This window comes from Saccopteryx bilineata, chromosome 4, assembly GCF_036850765.1.
Source record: "Saccopteryx bilineata isolate mSacBil1 chromosome 4, mSacBil1_pri_phased_curated, whole genome shotgun sequence".
Lineage (NCBI taxonomy): Eukaryota > Metazoa > Chordata > Mammalia > Chiroptera > Emballonuridae > Saccopteryx > Saccopteryx bilineata.
This window is the reverse complement of record NC_089493.1, coordinates 180,745,297-180,764,108: the sequence shown is the minus strand read 5'-3', so window position 1 is coordinate 180,764,108 and position 18,812 is coordinate 180,745,297. Positions and strand designations below refer to the sequence as shown.

Genomic DNA, 18,812 nt, shown 5'->3' with positions numbered 1-18,812 from the left:
AAGGACAGACAAACAGGAATGGAGAGAGATGAGAAGCATCAATTATTAGTTTTTTTGTTGCAACACCTTAGTTGTTCATTGATTGCTTTCTCATTTGTGCCTTGATCACGGGCCTTCAGTAGACGGAGTAACCCCTTGCTCAAGCCAGTGACCTTGGATCTAAGCTGATGAGCTTTGCTCAAACCAGCTGAGCCCGCGCTCAAGCTGGCGACCTCGGGGTCTCGAACCAGGGTCTTCCACATCCCAGTCTGATGCTCTATCCACTGCGCCACCGCCTGGTCAGGTGTAGACTTAATTTCTAAATAAAAATAAAAGTGAGTAAGTGGTGAAGAAGTGGGAATTGAGAATATATTATTCATTCCCAACCATGGTCACAAATATTTTCAGATTGAAAAAGACTTAAGTAGTATATAGAATCCAATCTAATTTTTAAAAATATTTTTGACAGTGGGGTTAGTCACAATTTTTTAAGATACCTGCTTATCTGTATTTTCTAACTTTTATGTAAGGCATGGAGATAAAAAGCCTTGTTTATTTTAAGCGTTAAGAAACAAAAAGAGAAGAAACGGACCTACCAGTGGCTACTTTTACTGACAGAAAGTGGAGGTACTACCCCACTCCACCCCCTGCCTCCCGCCCCCTGGCGACTAGGCCGCCACATTGCAGGAAGGTGAGGCGTGAAGGAAGAGACATGGTATGCGCAGGCGCAATAGCGAGCCAGCGGTGTGAGGCGGGATAGGAGTCTCAGTTAAGGGACAGCTCTTTCAGCCAATAGAGAGACAGGATCGTTGGCTTTTTCCGGGCGGAGGACGCCGGAAATCGGATTTCGCCTGCGGTGGGGAAAGCGGTTACCAGAGTGAGCTCAGGGCCGAGGTGAGTGGGCGGTAACATCTTGGAACTGCGTTCCGCCCGCTTTTCTCTTCCCGGACTCCGCAGCTTGGTCAGGGCAGACGGGGAACGGGGGAGGCCTGGAGCGCAGTGCCCGCGTCCCTCAGCGCGGCCTCCTTGCCTCGCGTGGGGCCCGGGGCTTCCTCCGTGCGGGGCGGGGCGGCCGAGCCGGACTGGAGGCTGGGGGCCCGGTTTGCTAAGCCGCGCGGCCTTGGCGAGGCATTTGGCCCCTCCGGCCTCTGGGAATCGGGGATATCATCAGGGAATAGCCCGGAACTCGCTGACCTGACGGGGCGGGGAGGGAGGTCGGTCGGAGTTGCCTCTGGGGGAGTTTTTAAAACTCCTTTGTCGCAGCCCGAGTCACAGCAGACGAAGGGGATCGGATGTCGGGGGGTGGAGCCCGGATAACCCGCTGAGGCACCGGGCGCTGTCCTCAGTGGCGACCTCCGTCGCCTGGCGGCCTGCAGTTAGAGACGTGATTGCGCGATAAAATCTACAATTTATTTTGAGATGCCAGTTCTCTGATTTTGGTAATTATGTCGTTAAAAGGAGAACATTCTTGTTTTGGGGATATGTACTGCAGTGTTTGGGGGTCAAGAGATGAGAGACCAATAAGACAACTGAGGGAAAATGTTAAATTAGTATTTGGTGAATCTGCCTGAAGAATATGGGATGCTTTTTGTGTACTCTTCATACAACGTTTCTATGCCTGAATTCATGTTAAGGAGTTTTTAAAAGTTGATTATAGCCCTGGCTGGTTGGCTCAGTGGTAGAGCGTCGGCCTGGCTGCAGGAGTCCCGGGTTCCATTCCCGGCCAGGGCACACAGGAGAGGCGCTCATCTGCCTCTCCACCCCTCCCCCTCTCCTTCCTCTCTGTCTCTCTCTTCCCCTCCCGCAGCGAGGCCCCATTGGAGCAAAGATGGCCCGGGCGCTGGGGATGGCTCCTTGGCCTCTGCCCCAGGCGCTAGAGTGGCTCTGGTCGCAGCAGAACAACGCCCCCTGGTGGGCGTGCTGGGTGGATCCCGGTTGGGCGCATGCGGGAGTCTGTCTGACTGCCTCCCTGCTTCCAGCTTGGGGGGGGGGGGAGTTGATTATAACTATTTGCAGCTGTCATAGTAAATGAATGGAACAGTACAGTGTTCATAACCCCCATCCTACGCACTTTCACCCCCTTTTCCTTAACGGCTGTTTTGTGTTATATAGACATTTTATTCAGTCCTCATATTGATGAAATCATGCATTGATTCCAACTTTTCCTACTCTTTTTAAACAGTGCTGCATTAAACAATTTTTTGTGTACTTGTTCCATAAATTTCTAGAAATAGAATTGTTGTTTCAAAGAATATGAGCCTTGACATTTTTGATACTGCCAAATTAAGTTCCAAATTTGTATTGTCTTCTTATCAGTTTTATATGAAAATTCTCGAGGGTGGTACTGGCCTACCACCTAAGAGTGTTATGTGGTCATGATGGTAGCTTCCATGGTAACTGAGGTGAGTGCGCGCTCTTCACCTGAGAAGGCGTCCCCAAACGGCTGGGATAGCTAAAAGCCTGCTTCTAAAATTGGGCTCACCATTCTGAAGTAACAGGAAGGAGAATGAGACTTCTGCTGGTATCCAGGCCTTGCCACATAGAAGATGGTTTAAAAAGTGTATTAGCCTGACCTTTATTTAAGATTTGCATGTTCTTTGTCATCTTTTGCCTATTGTCTTAATGTAGGTTTTATTATTTATTTATTTAAAAGAAAAAAATTTTTTAAGTTATAGGAGGGGAAATAGACAGACTCCCACAGGGGCCAGCGCTCGAACCAGCTGACTTGTCCTTAGCGCCCAGGGCCAGTGCTCAAACCAATCAGCCACTGGCTGCGAGAGGGGTAGAGAGAGGAGGGGGAGGGGAAGAGAAGCAGGGGTTGCTTCTCATGTGTGCCCTGACTGGGATTGAATTTGGGATGTCTGCATGCCTGGCTGATGCTCTATCCACTGAGCCAACTGGCCAGGGCCAGAAAATACAGATTTTTTTTATCAAAGACTCATTCAGTGGATCTTCATAAAGGACCTAGCACTTTTTAGGTGTTGTTTGAGGTGCTGGAGACAGTGTTGTGAACAAGACAGGCAGTTACTGAAGTCATAGTGCTTTCTAGTGGGGATGGAGTCAGAAAATTTGTTTTTAAAAAATCAAAATAACCCTGACCAGGCGGTTGCGCAGTGGATAGAGCTTTGGGCTGGGATGCAAAGGACCCAGGTTCGAGACCCTGAGGTCGCCAGCTTGGTGCGGGCTCATCTGGCTTGAGCAAAAAGCTCACCAGCTTGGACCCAAGGTCACTGGATCGAGCAAGGGGTTACTCGGTCTGCTGAAGGCCCGCGGTCAAGGCACATATGAGAAAGCAATCAATGAACAGCTAAGGTGTTGCAATGAAAAACTGATGATTGATGCTTCTCTCTGTTCCTGTTTGTCCCTCTCTGTCCCTCTCTCTGACTCTCTCTGTCCCTGTTAAAAAAAAAAAAAAGCTTAAAAAAAATCAAAATAAAACTTCTAGTATTTGCTCTTTGTTGCAAGCACTTTTTATCTCAGAAAAATGAGACTGCCTTTTGATTTTGCTTATGATATTTTTTCCTATATGGAACTTTAGATTTATATATTTTTATTAAATTTATTGGGTTGACATTGGTTAATAAGATTATGTAAGTTTCAGGTATATATATTTACAATACAACCTTTATAATTAATTGTGTGCTCATCACCCAAAGTCTAGTCTCTATGTATTTGACCCTTTCCCCTCTTCATGTGGTCTTTTGCAGTCACCCTTAAAACTGGGGTCATTTTGGCCCTGGCCGGTTGGCTCAGCGGTAGAGCGTCGGCCTGGCGTGCAGGGGACCCAGGTTCAATTCCCGGCCAGGGCACATAGGAGAAGCGCCCATTTGCTTCTCCACCCCCCCCCCCCTTCCTCTCTGTCTCTCTCTTCCTCTCCCACAGCTGAGGCTCCATTGGAGCAAAGATGGCCCGGGCGCTGGGGATGGCTCCTTGGCCTTTTCCCCAGGCTCTAGAGTGGCTCTGGTCGCGGCAGAGCGACGCCCCCTGGTGGGCGTACCGGGTGTATCCCGGTCGGGCATATGCGGGAGTCTGTCTGACTGTCTCTCCCCGTTTCCAGCTTCAGAAAAATACAAAAAAAACCCCAAACAACTGGGGTCATTTCCTCCTGACCAGGCAGTGGCGCAGTGGATAGAGCGTTGAACTGGGACACAGAGAATGCAGGTTTGAAACCTTGAGGTCGCCAGCTTGAGCACAGGCTCATCTGGTTTGAACAAGGCTCACCAGCTAGAGCCCAAGGTCGCTGGCTCGAGCAAGGGGTCCTTCGGTCAGCTAGAGCCCCCAGTCAAGGCACATATGAGAAAGCAACCACTGAACAACTAAGGTGCCACAATGAAGAATTGTGCTTCTCATCTCTCTCTCTTCCTGTCTGTTATCTCTCTCTGTCTGTCTCTTTCTCTGTCACAAAAAAAAACCCCAACAAAACTGAAATTATTTCCTTGATAGATTGTAAGCAGCACTGGGATGGAGGCAGTGTTCCTTGAAAGGTAGCGTTTGAGGTTTTTAGACTCTGGATCCTTCCTCTGCTACTTATTCTGATGTTACACAGGTACCTCAACCTTTCTGAGCCATAGTTGTCTCATCCCTAAAATGGAATGGGAAGAGTATTTAGAAAAGTGTCTGGCATATAGTATGCACTCAGATGTTATCTGTCATCAGCATCATCATCCCTGGATATTCATTGTCATATTAAGGATGTTTGTACCTACTTCCAAATTCTTGTTGATTTGGAGCCTTCTTGAAATAGATGGAGCTGCTCGAAAAATATTTATGAAGCTTCTTTGTGCAAGGTTGTGGACACAGTGAGAACTATGATAGTCAAAATTTTTCTCCTCATGGACCTTATTGTCCAGTTGGGGAGCCAAATCAGATACTGGTACAGAAAATAAAAGCCAGAAGGCAGTATCTGCTTTTTGTGAATAATCAGAGACGTTCTTTCTTTAGTGGTTACATTTTAAGCTAGTGTCTGAAGCAGGAAGAACAGCAAGTAGACTCTTTCTCTCTCTCTCTCTCTCTCTCTCTTTCTTTCTGTCTCTCTCCCAATCCCCCTTCTCTAAAATGAATAAATAAAAGAAAAAAATTTAAAGAAAGGACTTCAGAGGAGTTGGATAAAAGTGGAGGATTAAGATAAACTAGGTTTCTGGCTTGAAACAGTAAGTGGATAATGGAGACATTTATTGAGATAGGGAAGATTAGAAACTGGGAGGAATAGATTTAGGCTCTATGTGTACATAAAAGTTTATAAAGGGAATAAAATCAAATACTTTTTTTTAAGTTTGAATACCTTATGAGACCTACGGAAGGAGCTCAGAGGCAGTCTGCACTAGAGATGTAAATGTAATAAACATAGATCAGGGTTTTTCCACTTTGACAGGATATATCGACATTTTGAGCTGGACAATTCATTGTTGGGAAGGGCTGTCCTGTGCATTGTGTTTAGCAGCATCCCCAGCCTGTACTCATTAGCTGCCACTAACATCCCTTCCTCCAAGTGTGACAATTAAAAATGTCTCCAGACCTTGCCATATGTTTTGTTGGTGGGCAAAACTGATCCTGGCTGAGAACCACTGATACAAATGATATTAAAAGCTACAGAATTAACTTTTATTACCCAGTAGAGAAATATAGCAGAGGTCTAAAACTAGTCTTGTGGCCAGCAGACCACATGATTGTAGATAAGCTCTTTTTGACTCCATAGTCTTTGACAATTTCTGGAATTAATTAGCAGTATTTAAAAGTAGATTGTTCGGCCTGACCAGGCAGTGGCACAGTGGATAGAGCGTCGGACTGGGTGGGATGCAGAAGGACCCCAGGCTCAAGACCCCAAGGTTGCCAGCTTGAGCACTGGCTCATCTGGTTTGAGCAAAGCTCACCAGCTTGGACCCAAGGTTGCTGGCTTGAGCAAGGGGTTACTCGGTCTGCTGAAGGCCTATTTGTCAAGGCACATATGAGAAAGCAATCAATGAACAATTAAAGTGCCACAACAAAAAACTGATGATTAATGCTTCTCATCTCTCTGCATTCCTCTCTGTCTGTCCCTATCTATCCCTCTCTTTGACTCTCGCTCTGTCTCTGAAAAAAAAAAAAAAATAGATTGTTCGTGGCCCTGGCTGGTTGGCTCAGTGGTAGAGCGTCAGCCTGGTGTGCAGGAGTCCCGGGTTTGATTCCCGGCCAGGGCACACAGGAGAAGCGCCCATTTGCTTCTCCACCCCTCCCCCTCTCCTTCCTCTCTCTCTCTCTTCCCCTCCCGCAGCCAAGGCTCCATTGGAGCAAAGTTGGCCCAGGCGCTGAGGATGGCTCTTTGGACTCTGCCTCAGGCACTAGAATGGCTCTGATTGCGGCAAAGCGACGCCCCAGATGAGCAGAGCATCGCCCCTTGGTGGGCATGCCGGGTGGATCCCGGTTGGGCGCGTGTGGGAGTCTGTTTCCAAATTCAGGAAGAAAAAAAAAAAGATCGTTCTTGCTTCAGCAGAACAGATACTACTAACACTGGAACAAGGCTGCTGCATAAGAAAAAAAAAAAAATTTGAGAGAATCCACGTAAAAATCTGGGTTTTGACCTCTCATGAAAAACTTAAGAAATTGAGGAACAATGACTTCATTCCCACGTAAATGCTAATGGCTGGAGGTTCTGAGATCTGACATAGTTCACTCTACTCCCTGCCCCATAGTGCTTCACTCTTTATGTTGCCAGCCTTTCTCTTTGGTATTTTTTTTTTTTTAAATATTCTTTTTTTAAATTTTTATTTATTTATTCATTTTTAGAGAGGAGAAAGAGAGAGAGAAACAGAGAGAGAGAAGGGGGAGGAGCAGGAAGCATCAACTCCCATATGTGCCTTGACCAGGTAAGCCCAGGGTTTCGAACCGGCGACCTCAGCATTTCCAGGTCGACGCTTTATCCACTGCGCCACCACAGGTCAGGCTCTCTTTGGTATTTTTTTTTTTGCATTTTCTTTTGCATTTTTTTTTTTTTATGAAGCTGGAAACAGGGAGAGACAGTCAGACAGACTCCCGCATGCGCCCGACCGGGATCCACCCGGCACGCCCACCATGGGGGCGACGCTCTGCCCACCAGGGGGCGATGCTCTGCCCATCCTGGGCGTCGCCATGTTGTGACCAGAGCCACTCTAGCGCCTGAGGCAGAGGCCACAGAGCCATCCCCAGCGCCCGGGCCATCTCTGCTCCAATGGAGCCTTGGCTGCGGGAGGGGAAGAGAGAGACAGAGAGGAAGGCGCGGCGGAGGGGTGGAGAAGCAAATGGGCGCTTCTCCTGTGTGCCCTGGCCAGGAATCGAACCCGGGTCCTCCGCAGGCTAGGCCGACGCTCTACCGCTGAGCCAACCAGCCAGGGCTCTCTTTGGTATTTAAGTTAGTGAATTTCTAATTTATTTTTAATTTATTTTTTATTTTTACTTTTTACAGAGACAGAGAGTCAGAGAGAGGGATAGACAGGGACAGACAGACAGGAACAGAGAGATGAGAAGCATCAATCATTAGTTTTTCGTTGTGCATTGCAACACCTTAATTGTTTATTGAATGCCTTCTCATACGTGCCTTGACTGAGGGCCTACAGCAGACTGAGTAACCCCTTGCTCGAGCCAGTGACCTTGGGTCCAAGCTGGTGAGCTTTTGCTCAAACCAGATGAGCCTCTCCTCAAGCTGGCAACCTCGGGGTCTCGAACCTGGGTCTTCCACATCCCAGTCCGACGCTCTATCCACTGTACCACCGCCCGGTCAGGCGAATTTCTAATTTAGAGAGAAGAGGGTCCAGGACAGTCCTCTGAGACATCCTATGTCTCACTGGGTGTTCAAACTTAAAAAACCATTATTTGATTTCATCCCTTTATATGCACCTGTATATGCACATACAGACTAAAACTATTCCTCCCAGTTTCTGGTCTTCCCTATCAGTAAAATGTCCCCATTATCTGTACTGACATTAGAATTCGGCTAAAGAAGGAGAGGCAGTACAGTAGACTGAGAGTGGTTAATGAAGTAGGAGGAAAACAAATGTAGGCTTACAGAAGCTGGCGGAGGGGGGGGGGGAGTTTGAAAAGGAAGAAAATGGTGCCTGACCTGTGGTGGCGCAGTGGATAAAGGGTTGACCTGGAATGCTGAGGTTGCTGGTTTGAAACCCTGGGCTTGCCTGGTCAAGGCACATATGGGAGTTGATGTTTCCTGTTTCTCCCTTCCTTCTCTCTCTCCTCTAAAATGAATAAATAAAATCTTTATAAAAAAAAAAAAAAAAGAAAAGGAAGAAAATGCTGATAGGTTGAGTAACAACATCTTAGAAAAATATCCAATGGATTTGGTCGAATATGCAGAAGGCTAGCAGAGCAGTGAATTGTGGGCTGCTGCTGTTAGAGTAACGCGTGATATGCATGGTCACTGCCTCATTGATACTTAGCACTGTTCTCTCTACCACTGTGGCTTGGTGGAAACTCAGGGCTGAGTTCTAAGGCCCTTTTAGAACTTCACATATTCCAAGTATAAAACTGCCTCTGGTATATTACTTTAATTTATTTTTTATTTTTTTCTTTACAGGGACAGAGAGAGAGAGAGAGAGTCAGAGAGAGGGGGATAGATAGGGACAGACAGACAGGAATGGAGAGAGATGAGAAGCATCAATCATCAGTTTTTCGTTGTTTATTGATTGCCTTCACCGCGGGCCTTCAGCAGACCGAGTAACCCCTTGCTTGAGCCAGAGACCTTGGATCTAAGCTGGTGAGCATTTTTTATTTTGCTAAAGCCAGATGAGCCCACACTCAAGCTGGTGACCTTGGGGTCTCGAACCTGGGTCCTCGGCATTCCAGTCCAATGCTCTTATCCATTGCGCCACTGCCTGGTCAGGCTGGATGGTGTTTTATATCTTGAAAATCTGATAAGGTTAATCTAAATGAGCACTTGCGATCTTCTCGTTTTATGATATGCCTAAGCTTAAAATGAAATAAATCTTATTAATGGCTGTAGAATATGCATTTGGGTTTGAAATTTCTGTAGTAGAAGTAGAAAAATTGTGGAACACCTTGCAGAAAAAAGGAGATGAAATTGGATCATTATTTTATCAAAGCAGCTCAGATGATACCAACTGTCTGTAATATAGCGATGTTAATTCTGTCAAAGTGTTTGCTTTTGAAAATCAATCTGTAATGTAAAACAAAAGTGACATGAACTGGGAGACAGCACGGCAGTTTGGCTATGGAGAGGAGGACAGAGATGACTGCTAACTGGTAAGGTTGGAATGTAGACTTTCTTTGTAGACGAAAATTACTGCAGCATATTTGTTTGTGCTGATGAAAATATTAAGTAGTTAAAGTAATTGGATGATTAGAATATGATGGCAGCCTCTTCCTGTTGTTAGTTTTAGAAACTAAGTGATAATTTTGTCCTGGGCCCCAAACTACTATGGCAAAAAAGGGAAATATTCTGTCTCTTGGCACCCAATGGGGTAGGTTTGTTTTGTACAGATACTCTTAAATCTTTGGTCTATTTCTGTAGGTTCTTGATCTTCCGCAATGGGTGAGCCACAGCAAGTGAGTGCCCTTCCACCACCTCCAATGCAGTACATCAAAGAGTATACGGATGAAAATATTCAGGAAGGCCTAGCTCCCAAGCCTCCACCTCCAATAAAAGACAGTTATATGATGTTTGGCAACCAGTTCCAGTGTGATGATCTCATCATCCGCCCTTTAGAAAGTCAGGGCATCGAACGGCTTCATCCTATGCAGTTTGATCACAAGAAAGAACTGAGGAAACTCAATATGTCTATTCTTATTAATTTCTTAGATCTGTTAGATATCTTGATAAGGAGCCCTGGGAGTATAAAACGAGAAGAGAAGCTAGAAGATCTTAAGCTGCTTTTTGTACATGTGCATCATCTCATAAATGAATACCGACCTCACCAAGCAAGGGAGACTCTGAGGGTCATGATGGAGGTGCAGAAACGGCAACGGCTTGAAACAGCTGAAAGGTTTCAGAAGCACCTGGAAAGAGTCATTGAAATGATTCAGAATTGTTTGGCTTCTTTGCCTGATGATTTGCCCCATTCAGAAGCGGGGATAAGAGTAAAAACTGAACCAATGGATGCTGATGAAAGCAACAACTGTCCTGGACAGAGTAAACAACAAAGAGAAAATTCAGGTCATCGGAAAGACCAGATTATAGAGAAAGACGCTGCCTTGTGTGTTCTAATTGATGAAATGAATGAAAGACCGTGAAGTATTTTCTGTTTGTGTTTCTTTTTTCCTTTCAGTAAATAGCATCATATAGTAGTTAATTTGCTTTTGAAGAGTCTTAAACGAGATGAAAGTAGGAGTTATATAAACAGCTTCACTCCAACTTTATCAATTATGAGATGTCACAGGCAGTAATTTCACTTTATGGCAAGAATAGGCAGCTGAATATGACTACATTAAGAGTAATCAGCTTAAAAGGCAAAATGCTGCTGTTGTATGGAACATTCCTGTTTTCGGAGTTGTGCTAAGTGTTGAAGATAAGCCTCAGTAATAGCAAACCTTCATCCTTGAAAAGTAGATTTGTCGAATGCTTTAAGAGTGATAAATAAATAAAGGATATCAAGCTGTATAAATATGAAATTATGAAATCTTTATTTTAAAAATTTGCTTAATCCTTAAAAAATTTTGTAACGTTAAAAAAGAGGAATCCCATGGAGTTAGTTATAAAACAGCAGTTTTATTGTTCTTGTTGACTGCTTGTATACACAAACTATCTCGGCCTCTTGCCCCTATCCTGGATGCGTCTCTTAACTTTTTAGTCACTCAGATAATAAGCCCTTTGATCACTCAGTTGCAACCATTCTTTTTAGTAATTAAAATGTTTATATAATTAGCTGTATATTGCCTTTATAATTAAACTCATACGTGCTTAAAGCTGGAAGCCTGCAATGGGAAGGGAGTTTGGTAGCAGCCTGTTAGATGTTCACTGGAGATTGTATCTCCCGTGAGATGTGTTACTGAGATAAGGGTGCCCTGCCAGGCAGTACATTTCCCTACTCTCCTTGCATCTACTGTATGGCCATGTGGCTAAGCTCTTAACAGTGGAATATGAGGGTAAAAATCAAGGCCTGCTGCTTTTTGCATGATCCTCCATTCTCTTCTCATCTGCTGTATGAATGGCTACACCCAAGATAACTTTATCATTTAAAAAAAATTTTTTTTTATTTTATTCATTTTTAGAGAGGGGAGAGAGAGGAGAGACAGAGAGAGAGAGAGAGAGAAGGGGGGAGGAGCTGGAGGCATCAACTCCCATATGTGCCTTGACCAGGCAAGCCCAGGGTTTCGAACTGACGACCTCAGCATTTCCAGGTCGACGCTTTATCCACTGCGCCACGACAGGTCAGGCTATCATTTTTTTTAAAGGGGGGGGGCTCTCTGGTTCAAGACTTATTCTTTTTATTTATTTTTTACAGAGACAGAGAGTGAGTCAGAGAGAGGGATAGACAGGGAAAGACAGAGGAATGGAGAGAGATGAGAAGCATCAATCATTAGTTTTTTTTCATTGCGCGTTACAACACCATAGTTGTTCATTGATTGCTTTCTCATATGTGCCTTGACCGCAGGCCTTCAGCAGACTGAGTAACCCCTTGCTGGAGCCAGCGACCTTGGGTTCAATATGGTGGGCTTTTCCTCAAACCAGATGAGCCCGCACTCAAGTTGGCGACCTTGGGGTCTTGAACCCAGGTCCTCTGCATCCCAGTCCGACGCTGTATCCACTGCACCACCGCCTGGTCAGGCAACTTTATCATTTTGAAGATGATAAAGGTTCCATCAGTTTGTGCCCTTGAATGACTGAGGTCTATGTCATCCTTTCGTTAACTCCTCCCCCAACCCTAGCTAATTTAACTACATTAACAAGAAATCATCTTTTTTTTAAAATTTATTCATTTTTAGAGAGGAGAGAGGAAGAGAGAGGAGAGAGACAGAGAGAGAGAAGGGGGGAGGAGCTGGAAGCATCAACTCCCATATGTGCCTTGACCAGGCAAGCCCAGGGTTTCGAACTGGCAACCACAGCATTTCCAGGTCGACGCTTTATCCACTGCGCCACCACAGGTCAGGCAAGAAATCATCTTATTTTGACCACAGATTTTATTCTGTATTTCTCTTCTCTCTAACTTCTCTTCCACCAGTCTCGGTGGAGAGTCTGTATCTGAGGTCTCTGCTAGCCTTTCTCTTAATGTAGGCCAGTGGTTCTCAAAGTGTAGTTTTGGACTAGCAGCATTTATTTGCATCGCTGGGGGCCTTGTTAGAAATGCAGATTCTCAGCCCTGCCCAGTTGGTTCGAACACAGTCCCCAGTCACCAGGTTGCAGGTTCAATCTCTGGTTGGGGCACAGCAAGAATCAATCAATATATAAATAAATGGAACAATAAATTGATGTTCTTACCTCCCTCTCTCTCTTTACTCCTCTCTCCCTGAAAATCAATTTAAACAATTGAAAGACATATAATATAAACTTTTAAATCAGACTTCCGGTGCTACTTTATACCATTGCAATAGTTCACCCTAAGATTCTTTTTTTAAAAGACCTACAAGATCAAATCCTATCAAAGAACTTAAGATTCTTAGTGGAATTGAAAATCTTAGTCCTCTCCCCAAGACCCACAAATTCATATACAAATTGTGTTGCAAATCTTGTAACAACTCTATAATGTGCTTCAATTGCTTTATTTTTTTCCCTGCAAGGATTTGCAAAGCAACCAAAAATTGGTTTGTACTCTTTGCCCACCACTCTCAAGGTTGTAAAGGGTTGAGGGCAAAGAAGTAAGGAGATTTCTTTTGAGAGTTGCTAAAATGTTAGCAATATCTAGATTGTTCCCCCAGAAGGGGTTGAGGGATAGTCCACTCACCCTTCAATTTAAGCTTAAGAAAGAGGACTCTGGCCTGACCAGGTGGTGGCACAGTGGATCGAGCGTCAGACTGGGATGCGGAGGACCCAGGTTTGAGACCCCCAAGGTTGCTAGCTTGAGCGTGGGCTCATCTTGTTTGAGCAAAGCTCAGCAGCTTGGACCCAAGGTTGCTGGCTCCAGCAAGGGATTACTTGGTCTGCTGAAGGCCCATGGTCAAGGCACATATGAGAAAGCAACCAATGAACAACTAAGGTGTCGTAACAAAAAACTAATGATTGATGCTCTCATCTATCTCCGTTCCTATCTGTCTCTATCCCTCTCTCTGTCTCTGAAATAAATAAATAAATAAATAAATAAATAAATAAATAAATAAATAAAAAAAAAGAGGACTGGAGTCTTTGGAGCCCAAAGATCTACACCAAACTTATGCCAGAAAAAAGAAATGTGACCAGGGTCTACTTGGGAACAGCTACACTGCAAAGATTTCTAAAGAGAGAGATCAATGTTTCACATATAGAATTGACCCATGGCCACTTTAAACTTGTCTTTGTCAGCTCCAGAGCTGAATACCTTAATAGAGTAAATCCCTTTAGGAATGGAATACTGGAAGCCAGGGACTGAGGGAAATGCCAAAAGTGAACATCTGGGAAAAGGCATTACCTTTATCAGTGATGCTTCAATTTTGTTTATTTGCATCAGAATCATCTGAGGGCTTGTTAAACCAGAGCTGGCTGGGCACCACCCAGCTCTCTTAGGACATGTTAAGGCATTTATGCCTTAGACGTCTATGGGTATTTTAAGGAGATACCTACTCATGAAATGGTCAGTTTTGTGGTTTTATGGCTACAAAGCACATAGCAAAATTTTGGTACTTAGTAAACTAGCAGAGGTCAGCTATTCTTCCTAAGTCTTTTTTTGTCTTTTGCATTTGGCATTTAGCATCAAAGATTGAAGAATTGGTTTCAAACTGCAATGTAATGAATCTAACAGTAAGTGGCACTCTTACCTCAAGTTTAGTAGCTGCAGCCAGTGGCTATGGAGGGAAATAAGATGATGAAACTCGGGTTCTGTTATGAGAGTAAACTTACAATTTTTTTTTTTAATTTATTGATTGATTTTTTGAGAGGAAGGGAAAGGGGTGGGGGGAGAGAGAAGCATCAATTCGTTACATTTATTTATGCATTCATTAGTTGACTCTTGTATATGCCCTGGTCAGGGATCAAACCCACAACCTTGCTGCATTGGGACAACCCTCCAACCAACTGAGCTACCTGGCCAGGATACAAAATTTACTATTCAAGAAGAGAGCCTTGGCCCTGGCTGGTTGGCTTAATGGTAGAGCATCGGCCTGGCATGCAGGAGTCCCGGGTTCGATTCCCAGCCAGGGCACACAGGAGAAGCGCCCATCTGCTTCTCCACCCCTCCCCCTCTCCTTCCTCTCTGTCTCTTTCTTCCCCTCCTGTAGCCGAGGCTCCATTGGAGCAAAGTTGGCCTGGGCACTGAGGATGGCTCCATGGCCTGTGCCTTAGGCTCTAGAATGGCTCTGGTCGCAACAGAGCAATGCCCCAGATGGGCAGAGCATTGCCCACTTGTGGGCATGCCGGGTGGATCCCGGTCGGGTGCATGCGGGAGTCTGACTGCCTCCCCGTTTCCAACTTCAGAAAAATACAAAAAAAAAAAAAAAAGAATGAGAGTACTTATATGGAAAGATAGTCAAGATATGATAAGAGCAAGTTGCTGGGTATAGTCTGAACCCATATTTGGATCTGTCAATGCATAATCAAATTGGAAAAATTTTATAGAAACCGTCCTATGGATGAGGAAATTAGACTCAAATGTAACTTGCCACATATGAAGGGCACTTTAGTCAGTACATAGCAGAATAAGACTGAATTTTAAAAGAAAAACAGCAAGGCATGGTAGAATTTGGGCTCCAATGTTTACTGTGTATAGTCTTGGTTGAATCTCAATTTCTTTACGGTAATTATGGTACCCATTTCATAGGGTCTGTACCATCTGTTGAGAATGTAAGAGATAGACCCATTCTAATTCTTTCTGAAACTTCATTTGTCCCCAAGCAACATCCTCAGGTCTCAGACTTGCTAAGTACCTTTGTAGAAGCATCTGATCTGGAAGGGTGGGGGTGGTGCCTGGAGGCTTAGGTGGTGCATGATCCTGGGGCTCTAAATGACTGCTACCTATTAGGGAGAGTGATACAGAAAAAAGGAAGAAGCCACAAACAATGCCAGAAATTCAAAGGGACTTTACTATAGATTATATAGATGGTAAGAAATAATATGAAAAAAAAAAAAAGAAATAATATGAAAACATTGTGGATAACTTTATAACCACAAATCGGAAAACAGACAAAATGGACAAATTCTTATAAAATACCCAACATTGGTTTAAAATAGACATGAATAGCTTTCCAATGATTATAAAAAGAATAACCAGCCTGACCAGGCAGTGGCGCAGTGGATGGAGCGTCGGACTGGGATGCAGAGGACCCAGGTTCTAGACCCCGAGGTCGCCAGCTTGAGCGCGGGCTCATCTGGTTTGAGCAAAAGCCCCACCAGCTTGAACCCAAGGTCGCTGGCTCCAGCAAGGGGCTACTCGGTCTGCTGAAGGCCCACGGTCAAGGCACATATGAGAAAGCAATCAATGAACAACTAAGGTGTTGCAACGTGCAATGAAAAACTAATGATTAATGCTTCTCATCTTTCTCTGTTACTGTCTGTCTGTCCCTGTCTATTCCTCTCTCTGACTCACTCTCTGTCTCTGTGAAAGAAACAAAAAGGAAACAATTACTGCAAAATTTAAAATAGTTATTACCTACAGGAGAGGGGGGAAGTTTTTATGATCAGGAAGGAACACATGGGCTTGGAGTGGGGGGTGTCAGAGATGACGTTAGGAGATGGACAATGTTTTACTTTTTGTTTTGGGTCCCAATATATATATATATAATCGCTTGATATTTCAGAGAGACATAGGGAGAGAGAGAAAGAGAGAGAAGCATTCATTTGTTTTCCACTTAGTTGTGCGTTCCCTGGTTGGTTCCCTTATGTACGCTGACCAGGATCAAACCTGCACGTTTTTGGGCAACGCTCCAACTGACTGACCAACCTGGCAGGGCTGGTCCTGATTTCTTGAGTGTTTGATTTGTAACTATTTTTAAACTATAAGTTTATGCAATGTCCATACACCTGTTATATTTTCCATTACACAAATAGTTTAACCTTAAAGCCATATTGTGACATCATCATAAACCCATCATATTGGAAAAATTAAAGTCTGACAGTACTGATATTGGCAAAGACATGGAGCATCATAAGAGTTCCTGTCAGGGCGCTCTCCCTCTGGGGAGCATGCTCATGACTTTCCCTTTGCCTTTTCCTGTTCCTCCTGAGCCACAGGTGTGCATCTTCTAAGCTCTAAGGAGAACACTCTTGCAACTAGGGGGTCAATGGGCAGCAGCAGCTCTTCCCAAAGCCTCCTGGTGACCTGTCTTCAAAGCCTCTGTTGTTTCTTTTATTCTAAGCCCTTCCTTGTGTCACTGTTTCCAGCTTTAATAAATGTACTCGAGAGAAAGAAAGAAAGAAAAGAAAGAGAAATAAAGAAAAAGAAAGAAAGAAAGAAAGAAAGAAAGAAAGAAAGAAAGAAAGAAAGAAAGAAAGAAAAGAAAACATTTTTGTCACCGCCAATGAGAATGTAAACTGAAATAAGTAGTTGGGAAGACTGTTCAACATTCCCTTGTAAAGTAGATTTATGTGAGAAGTGAAAAATGAGAATATGATTCAGGGATAAAATGAAAATCATAAAATGAGTAAGAAAGAGCTCACCAGAATTGATAAGGGGAGAAAGAGTATGTCCCTTAAACTGAGGAATATGGTTAACTTCACTCAGAACCTGGAGCAAAAGACAAACAAAAAGAAAGAAGAGGAGCCCCGGTGGGGAACGTGTTCAACATCACCAGCATGGCCCTGGGGAAGTATTGGGACCTGCCTTTTCAAGATGAGACCACAGATGGGAGTTCTCACAGTGACTCATACATAGCTCAACAGAATTTTCTCTGTAGTAGACCCCTTTCATTCTTTCAGTTCCGTCACTGGGAGGCCACTGAGCTATTAAGGTAAAATTTTCACACCCCACCCCATTTCCTCTACTCTGAAGAGGTTCGATTATGTGGGCAGGAAGAATATTAATTTCCCTCAAAAGTTACTTGGGTAAATATTGTGGTAGCTCAGAATGCTGATGTGTGCTGGAGGGCTCCTGTTTTCTATGCTGTGGGGCAAAGAGCCTGACCAGCGCTCTAAGCTTGCTCTTGCACTGGTTTGGGTGTAACCTCATGCTTTAGCTCTCTGCCATTCATCCATAGTTGCTAAATATAAAAACTACAAACATGAGAGCTCTTGATCATCTTCCCAGGGTTGTGAAGAGCGTGTCTTTGTAAGTTAAAAAAACATAGTATTAGTAAAATGCCTTCTGTAAGAAAAAGAATGACATATTTAGAGGGGCAGGTTTTCCTTCTCACCCCCCGCCCCCCGTCTGCCTGCCCCATCGGGGAAGGGGTCTGTAGTAGGCATTTGTTTTGCTGCCCAGCAACCAGTTCTCCTCCTAAAATTCACTGCACTTTCTTTGAGGGTGCCACCTTCTCTCACTCTCAGAATATGAGTTTTGGGGATGTGACTCCAGCCCAACTCAATTAGTCTCTTTTGACCCTGTGGACACAATGTTAGGAATGAGTCTATAACCCAGTTTGGGCCTTTGAGGGGATGTGAATCCCTGGGCCTTTGTGAGAGCGGTCCACATGTTGGTGTGTGGATATGAGCTATGAGCTATGGAGAGGAACACCACTGAATCGGAGGAAGGAGCCAACACTGCAGGCAGCTAGAATTGACTTGGCTGGTGACTTCCCTGGGGCCATTGAACTAATTTTGCCTGAAGCTGGACTTTTTTTTTTTTTTTTACGGAGTCAGAGAGAGGGATAAATAGGGACAGACAGACAGGAACAGAGAGAGATAAGAAGCATCAATCATCAGTTTTTTGTTGCGACACCTTAGTTGTTCATTGATTGATTTCTCATATGTGCCTTGACTGCGGGCCTTCAGCAGACCTAGTAACCCCTTGCTCAAGCCAGCGACCTTGAGTCCAAGCTGGTGAGCTTTTCTGCTCAAACCAGATGAGCCCGTGCTCAAGCTGATGACCTTGAGGTCTTGAATCTCGGGTCCTCTGCATCCCAGTCCGACGCTCTATCCACTGTGCCACCACCTGGTCAGGCAGTGAAGCTGGACTTTTCAATAGTATCAGTTAGAAAATTTATAATTAAGCTAGTTTGAGTTGGGTTTTCTGTCAACAGGTACATAAAGTCTTTGGTGAGAAAAGAAGAGTTTGTTGGCACAAGATGGTTATATGAAAGGTGGTCATAGTAAGGGAGAAATTTGTCTTAAAATGTGTCATCCTGAAGACTGAAAGACTTAGGGTTTCTTCTAGGTATGCCCAGGATCTCTAGTGTGAAGTAGCCCTCTCAGCAAGTGACAGCACTGAAATGACAAAAGGAAAGTAAAATAGCCTGACCTGTGGTGGCTCAGTGGGTAAAGCATCTACCTGGAACACTGAGGTTGCCAGTTCGAAACTCTGGGCTTGCCTGGTCAAGACACATATAGGAGTTGATGCTTTCTGCTCCTCCCCCCTTCTCTCTCTCTCTCTCTCTCTCTCTCTCTCTCTCTCTCCTTCTCTCTCCTCATTAAAATGAATAAATAAATTTTAAAAAAGTAAAATGAAAATAAAAGACTTCCATCTGAGTTGGAATCTACTAAATGACCAGAGATTTAATGGGGAGTATAAAGAAAAGATTTGTACCTTCTCCTGGAAAAGATTTGTGCCTTCACTGTGTTCATCATGTTCATAGTTGTCCATGAGTGAGACTCTCTAGTGATACACCATAGGGTATATTGACATTAAAATGAATATATA

At 44.3% G+C, this 18,812-nt stretch overlaps 1 protein-coding gene across 8 annotated transcripts; it reads left to right on the top strand.

Annotated features, from left to right (window-relative positions):
* Positions 1-807: 807 nt before the first annotated feature.
* On the top strand, positions 808-10,891 carry MED7 (mediator complex subunit 7). 8 transcript variants are annotated; one of them, XM_066273120.1, is made up of 3 exons: positions 839-873; positions 6,742-6,821; positions 9,473-10,891. In XM_066273120.1, the coding sequence occupies exon 3, from the start codon at positions 9,490-9,492 to the stop codon at positions 10,189-10,191; it is 702 nt and encodes a 233-aa protein (XP_066129217.1). In that variant the 5' UTR covers positions 839-873; positions 6,742-6,821; positions 9,473-9,489; the 3' UTR covers positions 10,192-10,891. The 8 variants fall into 8 exon arrangements, with proteins under 8 accessions (XP_066129212.1, XP_066129217.1, XP_066129214.1 ...); XM_066273117.1 differs by lacking the exon at positions 6,742-6,821 and adding an exon at positions 8,525-8,698 and having other exon boundaries at positions 848-877; positions 9,473-10,888; XM_066273119.1 differs by lacking the exons at positions 839-873; positions 6,742-6,821 and adding exons at positions 900-940; positions 8,519-8,698 and having other exon boundaries at positions 9,473-10,888.
* Positions 10,892-18,812: the final 7,921 nt, after the last annotated feature.

Bases quoted from the DNA above. Each gene is read 5' to 3' on its own strand.
- MED7 (XM_066273120.1), top strand. From the start codon at position 9,490: ATGGGTGAGCCACAGCAAGTGAGTGCCCTTCCACCACCTCCAATGCAG.